The sequence below is a fragment of the Stylophora pistillata genome, chromosome 8 (assembly GCF_964205215.1).
Source record: "Stylophora pistillata chromosome 8, jaStyPist1.2, whole genome shotgun sequence".
Taxonomy (NCBI): domain Eukaryota; kingdom Metazoa; phylum Cnidaria; class Anthozoa; order Scleractinia; family Pocilloporidae; genus Stylophora; species Stylophora pistillata.
The window spans coordinates 16,402,133-16,417,899 of record NC_142526.1 but is presented as its reverse complement, the minus strand read 5'-3'; the positions used below and the strand labels follow the sequence as shown (position 1 = coordinate 16,417,899).

Here is a 15,767-nt window from a genome sequence, read left to right as displayed (position 1 = left end):
GAGCATTCCAAAAGGGGAATTTCATTGTAAGGTAAATATGACATCATTTTCTGATGTATTTAGAGACAATTAAGCTTGTCACGGTTTTTTCCCAAATTTTTTAGATTTAATAATAATATAAGAATGAGGAGAATCCCAACCGCATTTCTTGGGCTGCTAAAAGTTTGACTATATATTCTGACAAAGCGTGAGATTTTGATACTGTAAGAAATTTCTTCTATAGTGGAACCCTGCCTAATGGTCAGCAAAAAAGCTTGAAATCTACGAAGGTCTGAATGTAATTTCTAGCATTCAAGGCATCAAAAAGATTGTTGTTTAAAATAATTTTTATTGACCACAGAATATGTTTTTCCAACAAACAATTCATATTTAAGATGGATAGAGGTGCACTTTGAATACCTTTCTAAATTCATAACTATTTTGATGATCTTTCATAAAACAATGAAAGGAGTGGTCTTTGCCTTCACAAGAAAAAAATTAACAGCAATAATCTCTGAACAAAATGGTTGCAAAACCAAACCTGGGTTAAATGTTTTTATTACTCATTCCAAGGTTCATCACTAACTGATTCAATAACTATCAATCAACGGTTAGATGTGTTAGTTATCTTGGGATAAAAATCAGAACACTGCTTGCAGGCTCAGCAGACGGTGGTAATGGGTCTTACAGGCGGTGGTAGGGGGCCAGCAACCAGCTCTTATTCAAACCTCTGTACTATCGTCGTGTTATTAACACGAGTTATAGTAAAGCGAGAATACTTGATGACTTGATAAATTACAAATAATTAATTCACAACTGAGATCTAGCCTTTAAGCTAAAACTAATTATTTCTTCTCGGGAACTGAGTGGTTGCTTTACTTAATCAGCATGGGACCTGCCAGTTTGTCAGCTTCACCATCATCACCTCGCACTGCACGCACAAGTTCAATGCCAAACTCAAAGGCTGTTCCTGGTCCTCTACTAGTTACCAAGTTTCCATCTATGACCACTCGGTCTTCAGAGTAGTTATAACCTGAAATAAAATTACGGCTTCGTTAATCATTTTTAAAAATGTAAAAATTACAAGTGAATTTGTCATTCTTGATAACAAGACTACTTCTAATTCCCTTTGTAGAAGTTGTATTTCAAGTTTTTCCTTGTCTTAAATTAAAACAGAACAGCTGCACTTTTACACATATGTATCCAGATATTCATTGCATGGTATTACTAATTAGCAATAATAAATCAATTATTCACCATCCAATTTATCTTTCACAGATGGATGTGATGTAACAGTCTTCCCTTTTCCAATTCCATGAGCATGAAGTGCTGTTGGAGCTGAAAAAGATGCAAATAGAACATAATATACCCAGATTCTTTACTCCAAATGCTTTCTCAAACATCTTGTATCAATTTTGAGGGAGGAGGAATGTTAAAAGCATAAAAACTGCTCTCAACCCTGATGACCCACAAGGAGCCAGAGCTTATTCTGGTTTCTGTAGTGTGAGGTAACTAAACAAGTATGGCCACTCCTAGATGGGATGCTTGTCCATTGCAGGTTGTTCCCCCTTGACATTTTATCGCGTTTTCCCAGATGAATGACAGTTTGCTGTACCTATGTGTACCCATTGATGGCGGGGGGGGGGGGGCACTGTGAGAAGTGTCTCAGCTAAGTACACATTAATCCACTCCTGTGAGTAACCATTAAGCCACAGCATCTCCATCCAACCTTAAAGTGCACCTAAACCCCCAAATTTTTTTTCGCTTAACGAAATGAGCTTATTTTTTGGAGTATTTCTGTGCAAAAATTTTTTAATTTGCTTAAATCTTTAATTTTCTGTGCCCAGTCAAAATACGGAAAATTGGCCGCCATCTTGCCCCACAACCGAGTTTAAAGAGGAATAGCTCTAGCAGGTAATGTGACGTCAAATCGAGAACACAAAAGTCTGCATTTCACACATTTTCACTTGTTTGGGAAGGTTGTCGTCGATAATGTCTGAAATATGCTGACTAGGTGTGTTGTAAGAGGAATGTATGAAGTGCGATATCCTCTTGCAAATTTCGCACGTTGCTACATCCTCCTACAACACACTTAGTCGGCATATTTTCGGACAATATCGACTACAACCTTCCCAAACAAGTGAAAATGTGTGAAATGCAGACTTTCGTATTCTCGATTTGACATCACATTACCCGCTAGAGCATTCCTCTTTAAACTTGGTCGTGGGGCTAGATGGCAGCCGATTTTCCATATTTTGATTGGGCACAGAAAATTGAAGGTTTGAGCAAATAAAAAAATTTTTGCACAGAAATCCTCCAAAAAATATGCTTATGTCATTAAGCGAAAAAAATTGGGAGGTTTAGGTGCACTTTAATTTTTCTGGACTTTCTAAATAACACTTCTTATAGATTTTTGGATTTAAATATTTTTGAGGTAGTAAGACACCTTTGTGCATGTTTATGACTATGCTGTAAATTGCTTGGAGAAAAATTACCTGCACATATGGCTCCGATGATTCTTCCACTTTGTTCCTGCTCTTGAAGAATTTCTTTCACTTTAGCAGACTAACAAACAAGATCATCATTACCTAATAGATACAGTGTATGTGTGCAGCACTGAAGAAGGGGATTATTCCCTCTAAGCTAGACAAGTGCTGTTTAATATAGTCAATTAATATGGAACAAATTGAAAGTATTTTGATGCTTATTTTTTCTAGACCAACCAAACACCAAACTGGTGAAAATACCATATTCTTTTGTTTAAGTAAACAGGTACTCATTTACAAATTTAGGAGAGAGAGCTTAGGGAGAGGACTGGGTGCTTATTGGAAGGAGGGCCTAAATCAAGTGGGGGGGGGGGGTATTAAATTGATGCAGCAATAGGACACTCATAAAGGAACTCTGCAAGAACATCTCATCGGGATAGAAGTAACTTGAACAGAAAAGAAACGATTCTCCTGTACTAATTCTGCTTTTATCAAGGTTTAAATAGTTATGAATTAGGTAGGAATAGAAACAAGTTTTCCTTATATCCCTACTATTTCAACAAGTAAGGGAGGAGGGGGAGGGGCAGTTATTTGAGGGGGTGCTTGTTTGAAATTATCGCCTTAGGCACTCATTTGGGAGAGGGCACTTATTTGCACTTATTCGAGGAAATTTGGTAATCATATTTAGTTTTCCTTCTTAACAGGACAACCTCCAAAATCAAAAACATGTACACACCTGTTGCTGCTTTTTCAAATACTCAATGTATTAATTAAAATATAAGTTCTGTTACTTTTGCCATGGTGTGGTCCACAAATAGTCCAATTAATTGTTTTTCAATTAAATGTTCAGAGATATTTGTATTGCAACATACTACACTCCAGATGCAAGGAATGACCCTAATGTTCTCTCAAATGTAAGGACTATATAATATAACATTTAATTACCAGTATCAGTCTGTCACAATGCTTTGACTGCTATCCCTCCCATATCACCCCCCATATCACGTGATAATGAAAAACATAACTGAGATAACTACTGTTTGATCATTCTGTATGATTATGTAATGCTAAAGAAATCAATGTATGTGTACTTTAGCCAGATTGTTAGATCCTCCTAGTCCTCCAGGCAGAATAACAGCATCATATGGACCCTAACAGGGTTAACACAATATAGGTTAGCAAAACATAAGTTGGACCATTTCAAGTAACAAATCATTAAAATTTAGTTGTCACATTATAATAAATTATATATAAATTATAGATAACTATATAAATTAGCCACCTTCGTACGGTATATTTTAAATATTTTAAACTTTTTACGTTTGCCACCTTCGTACGGTATAAATTAACTATTCATTTTTATTCTCTTCTCACTTGAGAATGATGACATGGAGTCATCGAAACGTTGTGTGTTTTTCTCGCTAGTGTTTATTCTTAAACATTAAATTTAACACATCTTATATCACTTGATGAACAAAATCTAGTGAGAGTATCAAATAACTGTTGACATACATCGGTGCAAAAAATAATAAGCAACTAGTGAAAATCACCATGTACTTTGTGTTTGGGCTGTGTACCCCTGCTAGTTTTCTTTTCTGATTCCTATGTAGCACATGGTAAATCAGCTATCCAGCCCCTCTAAATATAGAGCTTGCACTTCAAAGTTTTCTGACAGCCTCTGGATATAAAGCTGTGGAAAAATTTTAAGTACCCCACCTATTTACTGAGAGTTCTGGTAGTTTTTCCACCTTTCTTTCTTTTTATTTGTCCTCTTGCAAAATTTTTCAAGTTTGCTGCCAAAAACCAGACACCACAGCAGCAGAATACAGTAGCCAAAACAATAATAATACAGTTAACATTTATACCTGTTTAACTGCATCCTCTAGACTCATGTCTGGTTTAACAACAACAGAGCGACTGCAAACAACTGAATCTGCACCAGTTAGACCTCCAATCACTGTTTTAACCTGTACAAGACATGTTTTTTTTTGTCAATTATATTTTCATGTAACTCCAACTTTCGTTTTCCCCTGAAAGGGCTTGGGGTAACAGCAAAGTGCTGCTTTCATTCTATTTTCACGTAATTTTACATCTACTGAATTTAATAAAACTTTGGGTTCTAAAAGTAATCTACACCTTCCCTCTGCCAGGACTTTTACCTAAATTTGTATTCATTTATTTAATTTTGCACTTCCAAAAAAAAAAAAAAAGAAAGAAATCTGAGATATACATAACTCATGTCTGTATCAGGCCCGTAGACAAGGTTACTAGTTTCTACAAAAAACTGTTGTGTTGCATAGATGGGCAAGAGGAACAAAATTTGATTATTACCTACAGATTAATAAAGAGAGATTTATACATACATACATATACTTCATTTAATCTCGAATTTGGAGTAGCTAAAAAATAAGCTAGTATTTTCGAGTTACAAGTATAATTCTAAATGCTACTAAAATGTAAAATGTAAAATTGTAACATTCTAAAATTTAACTATGAGAAAGAGTCATACTGTAGAATCTTGTGCTTGAAATCAGAAAAGTCAGATGTTCTAAAAGAGTCCGGAAGAGAGTTCCACAGTCTTGAAGCCATATATGAAAAGGAGTGAAGACCATAAGTAGTGGTTTTTGTAGACGATAGAGACAAAATATAATTTCCGCATAGAATATAGGATACAGACCAGAAACTAAACATATTCCTTACATAGCCTGGATAGCAGTTAAAAAAGAAGCTCTTGTACAATATAATTAAGAAAGTCTGAAGGTGTCTTTTATACAGAGATTTGGAGTTAACTTTGCTAAGTAGAGAGTCATAGGGAGAATTATAATCCTGCAAGATAAATCTAAGAATTTGCCTGTTTAAAGTATCTATCTTCTCAGTACTACGTGCACCACAAAAGTGCCATACAGACGAACAATAGTTAAAATGTGGCATAATAAAAGCCTTATACAATCGTAGTAGAGTACCTTTAGAGATAAGTTTACGAAATCTTAGCATTACAGTTCTCCCTTATTTTTTAAATATAACATCACCAAATTGGATATCACCAAAATTTTCATTATTACTATGAAATACGAAGATACAGAAGAAGTTCTCTTAACAGACATTCCCATAAGTAGACACTATTTGAACTCTTATACAAAGTCATTCCCACTTAAGAGAACCATTCTGTGTAACCAGCTCCAGTCAGACACCTCTTTTGCTTACAGGTGGAGTCATGCAGTAATTATAATAATTAATTATAGTAATTATAGTAATTATGCACCTTCACAGTTATAGTAATTATAGTAATTATAGTATATAACTATTATATAATTATTATTATATAATTATTATAGTATATAATAATTATAGTAATTATAGTAATTATAACCAGCTCCAGTTACAGACACCTCTTTTGCTTACAGGTGGAGTCATGCAGTAATTATAATAATTAATTATAGTAATTATAGTAATTATACACCTCCACAATTATAGTAATTATACACCTTCACAGGTGGAGTCATATTATAATAGTTTTTACTGTGCTAACAGTAAATAAATAAGATAAATTACACATCATTTCCATACTGTAAATGCATACTGTAGCACCTTTCTAGGCCTCCTCGCAAGGGGGAGGGGGGATTCCATGATTTAAGGTACAGTATGTGGGGAAGCACTAACCCAAAATGTATCCCCCCCTCCCCCTTGCGAGGAGGCCTAGAAAGGTGTTACAGTATGCATTTACAGTATGGAAATGATGTGCAATTTATCTTACATTAAATGTTAGCACAGTAAAAACTCTTGTAATATGACTCCACCTGTAAGCAAAAGAGGTGTCTGTAACTGGAGCTGGTTACACAGAATGGTCCTCTTAAGTGGGAATAACTTTGTAACAGAGTTCAAACAGTGTCTAGTTATGTGAAAGATGGCATCTTTTGGCTTGAAAAAGGATTAGGATTGAGGAGACCATGGAGAATTTGCTGTAAACACCAGGTGTTTGATTACATCCCAAATTCCCAAGCTGCACTCCCAGACACATTAATTTTGTTGGGACACTTACTGTCTCCCCTGCCCTCAATGTTGGTCTGCAAGATGGCAAAGGTTTGGTAATGAACAACAATGGATGGGGGAGGGGGTTAAAGAAAGTCGAAATAAATGACAAATTAGCCTCTTTTTCATTTTAAATACCTGTGTCATAACAGTTGCAAATGCAACGATATAGGGATAATTGCTCAACTTATCAGGTCTACAAAATTATAACTACCTCCCAGCCTCGTCCTAAGATCGCCTAACCTAACCCGTGACTTTTCACAAGAGTTGCCAAAATGGCTTCCATAAACCACTTACTTTTCCCCGTCGAAGAACATCCGCAGTAATAACAGCTTCCATTTCTTCTGCACCTTCCGCCAAAATAACCAGTGCGCTACCCTTCGAATTCGCCATGTTGGATGAACACAAATATCTGGAACCCAGTCCTCTAATTCTTTACAGTATATAACTTGGAAGTATAAAACTTTCAAATAAAGGCCTCACAAACCAGACATTGACAGAACAAAGCTCTTGTCTCGACTTCTAGTTTGTGAACATTAATTTTCTGAGGATTTTAAAATGCGTGTCCGTGCCTGATGTCTGGAAATTATTCGAGAAGTCGAACCTTGCCTCGCACGCGTTAATCAAAGCTAACATTAGAATAGTAACGTGAGGAATTGTGGGACACAGCATGGTGGCAAAGTTCCGGGATTGTTTTGTCTCTATGAGAACGTAAATAATTCCTGAGCAACCAAAATATTTAAGAGCGATTGTTTGAGAAATCTATTTTTTCAAGAAATGAAAAGTCTATAAAGGCGATACTTACGCTTTCTGTGGTCAGATATAGATTTGTCGACATTTTGATCAAAGAAGCAATCTGTGGATTTAATCTTCAGAGCCAGTCGACGACAGATAAAGCTACGTCAGGTGAAAATGTGGTATTACTTTGTGGCTCATTGTGCTTACCATTTTACAAGGTGGTTTCCTAAAGATACGCGAGGAAAAGTGTAAGTACTTAGGAATTGTGTAATGATTTTTTAAAATCTAATAATACATGTAATTATAATGAATACACTTTGATAGTCTTAAGAAGCTAGTTATATCCAAAGTTAAGTCGTGTCCGACACGAAGATCTTGCACTCCGCTGGATGATTAGACAGCATTTAGAATAATGATGAATGTTGTTCTTTAACGTTTAGTATATCCAAGCTTTTGAGGGATTTACAGAACCTCAAACTTTACGAAAAATAAGTCTGTATTAATGAGGTGTATAAATTATAATGACTAGCCCGATGACCAGTAAATGCATGCTGCTAAATTAACTTCTTACATTTATACACTCAGCAAGGTATTCACCACTAATTGTTTCGTGGGAAAAGAATAAATAGTGCCTGATGTTTCACTAAACTGATGAGAAATCCTCATCAGAGTCAAGTGAATAGTTGTTGTTAGTTGAATGTAAAACTATGTCTGGTTTGTTTAAACCGATGGGTCAGTTTTAAACTGACCCATCAATTTAAACAAACCAGACATAGTTTTACATTCAACTAACAACAACTAAGCCACGGTGTTATTGGTTTCAAGACTTAAGTGGCATAAGTCAGTCATGATTGGTCAGTAGATGTTTCAATCTTTTAGTAAAGTTAGGATGTTCTGTTTGGTTTGTTCGGGATGTTTATGTCATGAATAAGTCGTTTGTATGGTGCCAAAGTAGTTGATACCTGTTAAGGGGAGTCTGTTCTTATTTGGTAAACCTGCTTTCTAGAGTCAGTGGTTGAAAATAGTTAGTGCTGTAGGTTAGGTCATTTTACACAGAGTCCCAGGTAATAGTGTGGTTCAATGATGTTCAGCAGTGACATTGTCTTTTCTTATCACTTACCTGTGTTCAGTGATTCTTGTTATAAGGTTTCTGCCAGTCTCTCCAACTGCTCCCTGTCTGTTCTATGGTTCATCCTTGCCTTTGATGTTTGTGTGTAACTGATGTAGTAATTGGTTTCTGGGCAATGCAGATATTGAAGGGTCATAGGATGAGTGAGATGTTTCAAAAAGGGATGTCTGAAAACATCTCATGTATCTTTGTCTCTGATGATGATGATGACTTTGCTCATGATCAGGTGGTCAAAACATCATTCACTACTACTGACTATATTCCCTCTCAGGATCTACATTCACCCAGATGATCAGACTACACTGTCCCACACTGTCCCACACTGCCCACACTGTCCCACACTGTCCCACACTGCCCCACACTGCCCCACACTGTCCCACACTGTCCCACACTGTCCCACACTGTCCCACACTGTCCCACACTGCCCCACACTGTCTCACACTGTCCCACTCTGCCCCACACTGTCCCACACTGTCCCACACTGCCCCACACTGTCCCACACTGCCCCACACTGTCCCACACTGTCCCACACTGCCCCACACTGTCTCACACTGTCCCACACTGTCCCACACTGTCCCACACTGCCCCACACTGTCCCACACTGTCCCACACTGCCCCACACTGTCCCACACTGCCCCACACTGTCCCACACTGTCCCACACTGCCCCACACTGTCCCACACTGTCCCACACTGTCCCACACTGCCCCACACTGTCCCACACTGTCCCACACTGTCCCACACTGCTCCACACTGTCCCACACTGTCCCTTCTTCAAATAAGAAGCCTGCTCAGTTCCATCATAAAACTTTTAGCAAGCAGTAGAGCACTCACAAAGTAGAGAGAAACACCTAAGTCATGTTTTCTGTTTCTTCTTTATAAGAGCAAAGTTCTGCATTTTTAGTTATTTCCTTATTTGAAAAAAAAAGGTGTAGTAGTCAAGTAATCCTTAACTAGTAAGAGTATGTGCATCTAAAACACATACTGAGTAATTATAAAAATTTTAATGAATCATGGTTCAAGTATTTGGCTGAAATATGACCAAAAGTATTTCCTCTCTCAACAGGAGAATCACTGTGATACTTTTCGCTCTTTTGTTTATTATACCACAGCTGTATGTCATTCATGTGTAAGTAACAGACTCGCATGTAGGTCTAGTCAAATCATCAACCATTTACTATCATTTTTATTGGTATAGTATTGTTATCAGCTGATCCTGGTGCAGTGTAAACAAAATTATGGAATTAGGACCTCATCTTAGAGCCAGCCAGTTGAATGTTTTTCTCAACTTACTTACAACTTCAAAATTATCTTTTTGTATCATGTACCTGGGTGCCTTAAACCTCTCTGAAATTCATGATTCTTTTTGTATTCTGGTCAGTTTAAATACAGTATATAAATTTTTTTTTGCATCATGGTAGAGAGAATACCGGTAATGGGTACTGTGATGAGCCTCTGTTAAACATCACTGTAGCAGGAATTGTTTTCACATTTGCAATGTTAGGTAAGGAAATATCAAACTTTTTTGTAAGTTCACAGAAGGTGTAGAAGTGATTGTTTAGTTTGTACTTTGGATTTGAGTCAAAGTATTTCAGTTCAAAAGTGATGAGGGTTCAAGAGTTTGGGAAATTTTGTCAACAGTGCATTAGTTCAAATTTTTAGTTAAAAAAATTGATTGGAATGAAAGGACTAGAGAAACTGTTGAAAAAAAATGAGCAAACCAGAAGTGTTTTTTCTTTGTCTTTGTCTTTTGCTTAGAAACCGGAGTTAAGCACCGGCCTAAAGGGCCACTAGGCTCGTAAACAGACTTTACCTTTGTCTTTTGCTTACTACATGGGTTCCACTATCATTTGAACTACAAGTCTCCAAGACAACTTTTTGTCAAATTATGACTTATTGCTTATAATTTATAATGTTATATGATACAAAATAAAGCCTAGAAGATATGGCATTGTGAGTCTATCATTTAATACATACTTAATATGTGTTTCAGCCTTCACATTTCTCTTTGCAATAATGGAACCAGTTCCCTGGCAGCTAAAGATTGCCTTTCATTTCTTTGGATTTGGTTCTCTAATTCTTGGCATGGTCCTGTTTGCCTCAACTTTAGCCACGGAGGATTGTGTGAGTATTGAAATCAGAAAAAAGTTGAGAACTTTTAAACCAAAGTCTTTTATCTTTTAATTAATTTAGTCCTTTTTATAAGTAAGTCAAGAGGGCACAATACGAAGTCATCTTCATGAAATACTGAGCACTGCAGTAGTTCTAAGTTGGTGTTGTTATCATTTAGCTGTACAATGGCAAGGAGGCAAAAGGTTTTCTTGTGATGGAAATTTTGGCAGTTTACAAGGCTTTGTACACAGACATCTTTTCTGACTTGGATGAAATACTATAATGTTATAATAATAGTAGTTATATTATTATTATCATTATTATAGTTTACAGTGCTATTATTAGCTTCTTCAGTCTCCTAGAACCGTGGCCAATCCTTGCTCCTGGGGTGCCAGGGGACTCTTTTATTTGATGGACAGAAACCATCTCAGTATGTGCGCCGTTCCAAGGAGGATGATCTTTTACAGCTCATTAATGTTACTGGCTCCAGGGATCTTTCCTAAGTTCTGGTCCATTCCCTCTCTAATAAGTCCTAGCGCACCAATAATAACCGACACAGTGTCTGTTCTCATTCCCCACATTGTCGTGATTTCAATCTCAAGATCTTTGTATTTTAAAAGCTTCTCAATGACTTTTGTTGAGGTGTTTCTGTTGGATGGTACCGATACATCATTCTATAAGTTTGCAACATTGGCTGGCAAGGTCCTTTATCACTATATATCAGGGTTATTTACTGACAGTTCCCTATCAGTATGTATCTGCATATCCCAGAGAATTGTGACCTATTCGTTCTCGGTAACTGTCTCAGGTTTATGTTCATACCACCTGTCTGGGACTTCAACATTGTAATGCTGGCACGCCTTCCAATGAATATATGCAGCTGCCTCATTGTGCCTCTCTAGATAATCAGTTTTTGTGAGTTCCTGGCAGCCAGATATGATGTGATCTACCATTTCTTCATGCTTGTGGCATATTCTTAGTGGACTGCTACCATCTTTAACAATCCTTTCAAAATAAGACTTGGTAGGCAGGCTTTGGTCCTGGGCTGCAATTATCAGTCCCTCTGTCTCAGCTTTCAGTCCCGTACTTCTGAGCCACTGATTGGTTTTATAATCATCAACATCTGTTTCCCTTAATCTTTTGGGTTATCTTCCATGCTGTTCTTTTTCTTCCCATTGCTTCATTTCTATAACTTGGGCCTGCTGCTTTACCTTATTATTATGCAGTATACACTTTTGGATGCTAGTGACCTAAGCAAGATAGGGCAAAAATTTGTAGCCTATCTGCATGACAGGACTGTTAACTATAGTAATATCTAATGCTTCTTAAATATAAATGATCAATATAAAACAATAAAAGTGTTAATTGGCCTAATACTAAGATGTTTTTTTTTTTAAATGTTCATGATGTACTGTTCAGCTCTTAAAATATCGTTAACTTAAAATGATCATAAAGTACTATTCATAAAAACCAAATTATAATGTCCTTAAAGTTCTTACAATGTAACCAGTTTAAATGTTCTTGCAATGTTCAGAGTGCTACTTAATACAGCATTTTGCATTCTCAGCAATATTTCTTTGTATCTTGTACCAAAGATGCCCTTCATTTCAGTTTCCATAGCTTTAGACCATCCTCCAAGTACATCTATAATGATGTTTACTTGTGAGATCTTGTATCCTGGGTGTTGTTTTGTCAGCTGAAGTCTAAGTACTCCATACTTCTTGGTCTTTTCTTTGTCTTTCTTGTCTCTGTTGTTGATCCAAGGGCAGCTCATTTCCACCATAAGTACCTTCTTGTTTTTGTGGTTAATGAAATGTGCATCCACATGATTAGATCGTACATATGTATGATCAGCATATACTGGTACATCCCAGTATGCCTCAGCATCAGGTGATTTATAAAGACGTTTGGGCTTCACATCTGAGAACCATGGCGGAGTACTATCAGTGAGCTCTAGGTCTGAGCATCTCAAAGAACACTTTAAAAACAAAATTGTGCCTTTCTAAGTACTTGGACTGAGTTAATGATGGACATCCAGCAAGTACATGTACCATGCTCTCAGGACCTTTGCCACACATTCTACATTTGACATCGTTCTTGTCTGTTGTTCCAGTCTTGTGGGCCATGTAGACCTTTGTTGGTGTGAGCTGTTCGTACAGTTTCGTGATGCCTGCGATAATGATGAGGTGGGTAGGAGCACATTGCCATTTATTGAGCCATGCAAAACAATTTTCATGGCTCAGTTGATCATCTTGCCATCTTGCTTTTAAAAGGCTTCCTTGCCACTGTTGATCTTCAAATTTTTTGACCAGTTTCTCATTTACAACTTTCTTTATATACTTCTTGATGTGCAGATCTTTGGTAGTTATCTCTGGTTCTTCTGTTGGGCTACATGATGGTTCAGTGGTATTCAGTTTCAGAGTTGTATCCAGTTCTTGTGCAAACTTCTTCACGTCAGTGATAAGAAAGGTGAATCGCTTGACTATAGCACATTCTTCAAACTGTTGCACAGATTTCATCTTGGGGTCTGGACTTTCATAGAGTTTAACTGCTGCTTTGATCTTGATCAGCTTATACTCTTGCTCAATGGCTCATAGTCCTCGTCCTCCTTTCTCCCTAGGTAGATATAGCACCGCTATGGAGCTAAGTAGATGATGCCCTCCATTTTATTATTATTATTATTATTATTATTATTGCTATTATTATTATATTATACAGCCCAGAACTGTATTTCAGTGTTACTGATTTGCATGTTATCTGTTTGTTTTTCAGAAAGTGTTTTCACCTGAGTTGTACTTTTTGTGTCTTTCATTTGGAATTTTCTCAGTTCTTTCAACTGGTAGGCACATGGAAAGATATGTGTTTTGTTTTGTTTTTTTTAACTTTAAAAGCTTTGACTCAAACAGTTCAGGGGGAGAATTGAAAGCTTGCAGAATTTTTTACTGGATTGGATCTCTCTTTATCCTTGTAGAAGAGGTGAAAACAGATGTACTTTTACTAAAGAATTTCAGAACTGAGATAGGACCAATTAGATTAAGGTTATTGCAAAAAAATGTGCAAAATAGGTTTGAATTCAGAAAATGGTTTGAAGCTGGGGTTAACATGTGAAAGTGTAGTGCAATTGTCCAGGTGAGTTTATTCCTGAGTAGGACATTTCAACAACCTTTGTGGAAGTCATCATCAGAGTCTCTTTGACTCCTGATGATGACTTCTGCACAGGTTGATGAAATGTCAGTCATCACCACCGACAACAGTCCTTCTCAGGAATACACTCACCCGGATAATTGCACTACACTTTCATAGGTTTGAATTGTTACATGCACAGAAGCAGTGCTCAGTTACAAGGCACTACATATGAGTAAAATTTCAAAGTGCCCCACTCTAAAGGACCTAATAATGCAGACAGTCATCTTGTGGTCATTTAAACTGATTGAAGTGTTTTACTTGTACTTTTTGTTAGGATTTCTTATCATCATGCTGCCATTTTGGTTGCTGAACTATCTGTGGCCTGACTCTGTTCTCAATCGACGAGAAAGACGTGGTGTTTGTTATGAACCTGTCAAGTGCTGTACCTGTCTGTGGCATATTTAGAATGTACACTGTATATGATGCAACTGATACCAAAGGCGTCTTTGGGAATTTTGAAGCAGAGACAGTAAAATGCTACACAGTGTGTATTTATGATTCAGAGATTCACACTGATTCACCAAAAGTTCACAGTGAAACTTTGGTTTCTCGTCAAATGATCATGTTTTAGAGCAAGTCTCATCTTCAGAATGATGTTGATGGTTTAAGTGTTATTGGTATTTAATTGTAAATAGATATTTATATTTTCTAAGCACACAGTCTGAATTTCAGCTGTCTCTTTCCCGCGCCCCCCTTGGGGTAAAGAGAAGAGACGGCTGAAATTCATACTACCAAGCACACTGAAAATTACTAAGCGTGCACAAGCTATAAAGATCTAAAAATTAGCTCGAGCCGTTATGTAAATATTGCATGGACTTTGACTGTAATATTTTACTATTGAGACTTTTTTCATTAAGAGGAGTTTTGTTCAAATACGGGTTGGCCAGAGTCAAGGAACCCGCCACCATTATTATTACTCAGCACAGGGCTCTGTTGGTCCACTGTCTGGAGCCCCGGAATATCTGGATCACATTTCGAGGGCGGTAGGGCCCACAACACAGATATATGTTGTTCTACAGCCTTGGGGCATTATGCAGTACACTCCTTACCGAATAAAATCATTTTTAGTATTTTTCAAAGGCTTTCAAGGATGTGTTTTGAAGTCTGCCTTTTAAGAATGTATAGGTCATATGCAAATCGGAAAATAAAAGGGAAGAGGTCACCTGACTTTGGAATTTGTTAAATAACTAACGGTGTAAGATTGTCAACCCTAAAGGCGGGAGAATCATTTACGCAGTCTTTGTAGCATTTAAGTCGCAAAAACCTCTGGGATTGAGGTTTGCAAATTTACTTCGTTTAAGAAAACGTGTTGTTACGCCGCAAAATGTAATACTGCCTCAAAATGTAATAATTTCGACGCAAAATGTAATTAATTACTTGAGGCAAAATGTAATAACTTTTCAACGCGAAATGTAATAACTTTTCTGATGCACAATGTAATACCTTTTAATAGAGTTAGGGATACCTTTAATAGAGTAAAGATTAACCAACCCAACTCCTCCGATTAAATGCGGCTCCGCTTATTTCTTGAACGAAGTTACTATGCATCGCTACGCAGTTTGTTCCTGGGTGGAAAAAGAGGACTAAGTTAACGTAGAAACTGGACGAACAGTCTTAAACAAACGATAAAATCTTACCAAGTGTAAGCACTATAACAACCTTCCCTCTTTGACCCTTATCATTCTTATTCACTCGTAAATAGTTAAACAAGTCCATACAACATGATTTTTCTCTCTCGCACCAACATAATTAGCTTATGGAGGGGAGGGGAGGGTCAGCAGAAAACATCTCGCAAGGGCAGACGCATATAAGGATACACATGCAACGTTTGTCATATAACTTCCTCAAGGATGTCAGGGTTCAAATACTAGCATGTGAATGACGAGGAAATGTTTGGTAGGTTTTAACCGTTTTGGCCTGTGCTCACTTGCTTAATTGCTGTTAATTAATAAGTGCTGGAGTGTTTCTACTTGCCTGAAAACAATCCCCAGTATTGGGCACGTTCACCCCTAAAGAATTATTGTTTGGCGTCGTAAAAAGTGATTATGTATATTTTTATGATTAAACAGTTAACTATGAGTATATGTATCACGAAAACGATGTTAGCAGA

General features: G+C 37.1%; 2 protein-coding genes across 2 annotated transcripts; one reads left to right on the top strand and one right to left on the bottom strand.

The window, feature by feature from the left end:
* Positions 1-308: 308 nt before the first annotated feature.
* Positions 309-7,091, bottom strand: LOC111321528 (glutathione-independent glyoxalase DJR-1.1). Its single transcript, XM_088730056.1, has 6 exons — positions 6,792-7,091; positions 4,331-4,432; positions 3,557-3,616; positions 2,475-2,544; positions 1,237-1,317; positions 309-1,012 (listed from the first exon to the last, which is right to left on the bottom strand). The coding sequence occupies exons 1-6, from the start codon at positions 6,885-6,887 to the stop codon at positions 855-857; spliced, it is 567 nt and encodes a 188-aa protein (XP_088586182.1). The 5' UTR covers positions 6,888-7,091; the 3' UTR covers positions 309-854.
* A 73-nt stretch (positions 7,092-7,164) lies between these two features.
* Positions 7,165-14,736, top strand: LOC111321529 (uncharacterized). Its single transcript, XM_088730057.1, has 6 exons — positions 7,165-7,480; positions 9,426-9,488; positions 9,781-9,863; positions 10,353-10,483; positions 13,244-13,310; positions 13,932-14,736. Exons 1-6 carry the CDS (start codon positions 7,407-7,409, stop codon positions 14,060-14,062), a joined length of 549 nt encoding a protein of 182 aa, XP_088586183.1. The 5' UTR covers positions 7,165-7,406; the 3' UTR covers positions 14,063-14,736.
* The last annotated feature ends 1,031 nt before the right edge of the window (positions 14,737-15,767 follow it).

What these genes read in the sequence shown, in the direction of transcription:
- LOC111321528 (XM_088730056.1), bottom strand. Translation starts at nt 6,887, where the DNA reads ATGGCGAATTCGAAGGGTAGCGCACTGGTTATTTTGGCGGAAGGTGCA. An exon ending in TAGAGGATGCAGTTAAACAG is followed by an intron (nt 3,617 to 4,330) that starts GTATAAATGTTA and finishes TAACCCTGTTAG; the next exon opens with GGTCCATATGATGCTGTTAT. An exon ending in GATCTAACAATCTGGCTAAA is followed by an intron (nt 2,545 to 3,556) that starts GTACACATACAT and finishes CTTGTTTGTTAG; the next exon opens with TCTGCTAAAGTGAAAGAAAT.
- LOC111321529 (XM_088730057.1), top strand. Translation starts at nt 7,407, where the DNA reads ATGTGGTATTACTTTGTGGCTCATTGTGCTTACCATTTTACAAGGTGG. An exon ending in AAAGATACGCGAGGAAAAGT is followed by an intron (nt 7,481 to 9,425) that starts GTAAGTACTTAG and finishes CTCTCTCAACAG; the next exon opens with GAGAATCACTGTGATACTTT. An exon ending in CAGCTGTATGTCATTCATGT is followed by an intron (nt 9,489 to 9,780) that starts GTAAGTAACAGA and finishes GCATCATGGTAG; the next exon opens with AGAGAATACCGGTAATGGGT.